The sequence below is a fragment of the Mus musculus genome, chromosome 15, assembly GCF_000001635.26.
Source record: "Mus musculus strain C57BL/6J chromosome 15, GRCm38.p6 C57BL/6J".
Classification (NCBI taxonomy): Eukaryota; Metazoa; Chordata; class Mammalia; order Rodentia; family Muridae; genus Mus; species Mus musculus.
In genome coordinates, this window is record NC_000081.6 from 99210077 (window position 1) to 99213604 (window position 3528).

At 48.3% G+C, this 3528-nt stretch overlaps 1 protein-coding gene across 3 annotated transcripts in view; it reads left to right on the forward strand.

Annotated features, from left to right (window-relative positions):
* Positions 1-3139, forward strand: part of Spats2 (spermatogenesis associated, serine-rich 2) — an 87290-nt gene extending 84151 nt beyond the window's left edge. For 2 of the 3 annotated variants that reach the window (XM_011245737.1, XM_006521450.4), the window contains 2 exons: positions 806-1020; positions 1974-3139. In XM_011245737.1, the coding sequence (XP_011244039.1) occupies positions 806-1020; positions 1974-2285 (527 nt within the window). In that variant the 3' untranslated portion in view covers positions 2286-3139. The remainder of the gene's footprint in view (positions 1-805; positions 1021-1973) is intronic. The other variant, NM_139140.1, reaches the window with a different exon arrangement.
* The last annotated feature ends 389 nt before the right edge of the window (positions 3140-3528 follow it).

Sequence of the window (3528 nt, forward strand, 5' to 3'; positions counted from 1 at the left end):
GGCTGTAAGTGCTGCTTGCTCTGCTGTACCATAACACAAAAGAGTGAAATGGTGGCCTCAGAGTGGTGACTGTTAACCCATCACAGACCAGGCTTCAAGCCAAGAGGACATCCGAGGAAGGCTTTAAACCATTGATATCTGACAACATTTTGAATTGAAAATAATAAGAATTTTTGGTTATATTGGTTTATTGAATTTGGGGCTATTTTAGCAGAAAGAAACTTGGAAAGACATGGTTGCTGCAAAGACAAGTACTATTTATATAACCATATAAACATATTTGTATGTAGTTCTATTTATATAACTATTGTCACCTTACGTCACTACCAGGCTGCACAAGTTCTAGTTCTACTTACCTGGTCTGACTCTTGTACCCTTACATCACTGCATTTAAAAAGGATTCAGCAGAGATTTGATTGTTTACATTGTTTTTGCTTTGCAAAGTCTGTCCTTCGGGACTGTTCCTTGGAACATAGGGCCCTTCCTGTCATTCCCAGGGTTTAGTCTACAACCAGGAGTTTAGGAAAAGGGTCTGCTGAGACCCTGTCAGTGTCAGTGTTAGTGTGTGGGGGGGTATGGTATAATCTGTACTCCTCTTTCTAAGAATGTTTTACAAAGCAGTGGGGTTTGAGAACTTGGTGAAGCAGATTCTGTCCCCACTGCACACGGGTTCTGGACCTTACAGCCCATGGCCAGGCTTGTGCAGCCTTTACACACCGGGACATCCCGCAAATAGTTCTTTTCCTTAATTGCTCATCGTGAAACATCACAGGATCACAACATAGTCCACATGTTTCTGTTTCAGTGTCACATCCAAAGAACAGCTACTCAACCCGCTCTCGATGCAGCTTGGTGGCACCTGTGTCCTTGAGTGGCCCAAGTGATGGCTCTGCTGCTTCTTCCTCCCCTGATGCCTCTGTTCCCAGCCTCCCAGGTGCTAACAAGAGAAACTGTGCCCCAAGAGAGGCCTCTGCAGCCATGACGAACTCCAGTGACCGGCCCTGCCAGGCTCATCGGGAGGTAAGCTGGCTCTGAGCGTGCCATGGAAGAGCGACCCGAGTTGTTGGCATTTAAGTGCCTACTGTGTCACCTTCTCCTTGGCTTTCTCCATTGCTGTTTTTGCATCCATCCTGTCTCAGTTCCTACGAAATTGTTAGAGATAGCGTCGCAAACCATCAGCGGACTGAGACTTCCCGTTGCCCCAGACAGCTGACTTTGGTTTGTTAGCAGTTTGTTGTGGGTTGTATTGTGTGGTAATTAGTCACACTGGGAGTTGTGCACCCATCTCAGGGTAGTCCAGGTAGCAAGTTCACCACTGTGTATCTGAAAACTGCAGGACTTGAGAACCCTAAATGGAAAGAAAAAGTGAACCCGCCAGGCTAAGAGAAAAGTCTAGAAAGCAGCAGAGAGATCCAGTCTCTTTTCCTTGGTTTGAAGGATAAATAAACACAAGAGCAGTCAAAAGCTGTACATAGTCTTCAGAACTAAGAGCATTGGACCTGGAAGACAAAAAAGCCAGTCCTGTAAGCTTGCTGGGTTTGGAATGAGAGAAGTGTGCTATCCTTGGCCAGAGCGTGCCATGCCGTAATCTGCAGCTCATAACATAGCACGCAGCACAGCAGACCGTGTGCTTTTACTGCGCTGTGCGCACATTCTTCCCTGGTGCTTAGGACGGCTCTGCAGACGTGTGGTACGGTACTTATCTGACTTCGAGCTTGTAACTTTCCTTCTGTGTTTCCTTTCTTCCTGTGGGCATCTAAAGAGACAAACTCCTGAGAAGAGCTAGGCATGAGAGGCCAGGAGAGATCAGTAAAGGTGCTCTAATTATGATCAAGTGACAGGCTGGACTGGCTGATAGAGCTGATCCCCAGCACGGTTTTGCTATCAGAACACTGCTATAACCCAAACATAAACGAACCAGGCTTGGCCATGACTGAGCCCCCTGAACGTTGTATTGTTTCTCTTCACTGTAGGTATTTCCAGGCAACAGGAGAGGAGGACAAGGCTACCGGGCACAAAGCCAAAAGACCGCAGACCCCTCAAACCCAGGGCGCCATGACAGTGTGGGCCGCTACAGAAACAGCTCATGGTATTCTTCCGGGCCCAGGTATCAGGGTGTTCCGCCACAAGCCCCAGGAAACGCCGGCGAGCGGAGTCGCCCTTACTCTGCAGGGACCAATGGAACTGGAGCCATCTCAGAGCCTAGCCCACCCAAGCCTTCGTTCAAAAAGGGGCTCCCACAGCGCAAACCAAGGGCCTCTCAGGCTGAAGCTGCGAACTCCTGAGGGGAATTCCAGTTAGCCTCTCTTCTCTCCCATCCAGTTCAACCTAATAACTGGACTTTAGGAAATGTATACTTAGATTTAATAACAAAAAGAAATTTATACATATCTCTTTGGGCCATCCTAAATATTTTTGATTTCTTCTCTCCTTTTTTTTTTTTTTTTGAATGAAAGCTGTTTTCCCTTGGCCTCTCCTAGTGATATGGACTGACTCTGGTTGGTCGTTTTCACCAGGAACCAGGGGAACTATTGCCAGTTTTCCCAAAGGTGAGCAGCCTCCTTCCCAGCGCACCTCACCTCCAGCTGCTTACCGCAGAGGCTCCGGGAGGAAGAGTGTCTGCTAGTCCAGTCTCCAGTCCATTCGAGCAGATGCCACAGGTGCCTGCCAGGTTCCCACCAGTTGCCTGAGCGGGAGTAGAAATGAGGGGTTTTATACACTACTGGGTCAGCCAGAAAAGGGAAATGTGCGTCAGTTCGTGAAAGAGCCCGGGGAACGCCCTCTGTCTGGAATGTGCCTGAGGTCTGACATCAAGTCAGGGTTTCCATCCCACACTTGGCACCGTACCTTAACCTGCAGTTTCTTCCAAATGCCCAAAGCCTTGTTTCCGCTTACCTTAGGCTGAAACCCGGCCTAAGGAAATCTATGGGAAAGTAACATTTTAAGTTTTTTAAAAGAAAAAATGTTTTTCTTTGTTTCAGTGTTTGGAGATTTTTGTTGTTTGTTGTCCCTCCCTTTCCTGAATCCTGTTATGAACCAATTTTATATAATATAATTAGTGTTAATCTAAGGTGTTACTCGGCACCGTTGTTGCGGTCATCTTTATAAGTGAATAAATAAAAGCTAGTGCATCACGTGACTCCTTAGCGCCGTCTCTCTAGGCCTCATGGGTAGAAGTCACTTGGGCAGCCTGTTCTGTGCCCTGATGAAGGTGTCTGATCCCAGCTCCTCTGTCCGCTGCTGCCTTGTTTTAGAACCAAATTAGACGGTGGAAGGCACAGCTGTTACTGATGGGGAGGAGCGCTCAGCACGTGGGGAGCACCACAGCTGCCCACTTCTCCCCCAGGCAGCTGAAGGTCATAGTGTGCCCCCCCCCCCCACTGTTCCCTGTCCCTTGATGGGTAGTGAGTGTAACCATGTCTTTGAGCTCACGTAGCAAGTGGTGCTGGCGTCAGACATCCTCCTGCCCCACCAGTGTCTGCCACGTGGTAACAGGGCTTCTTCCCTGTGGATATTCTCGACAAGTGC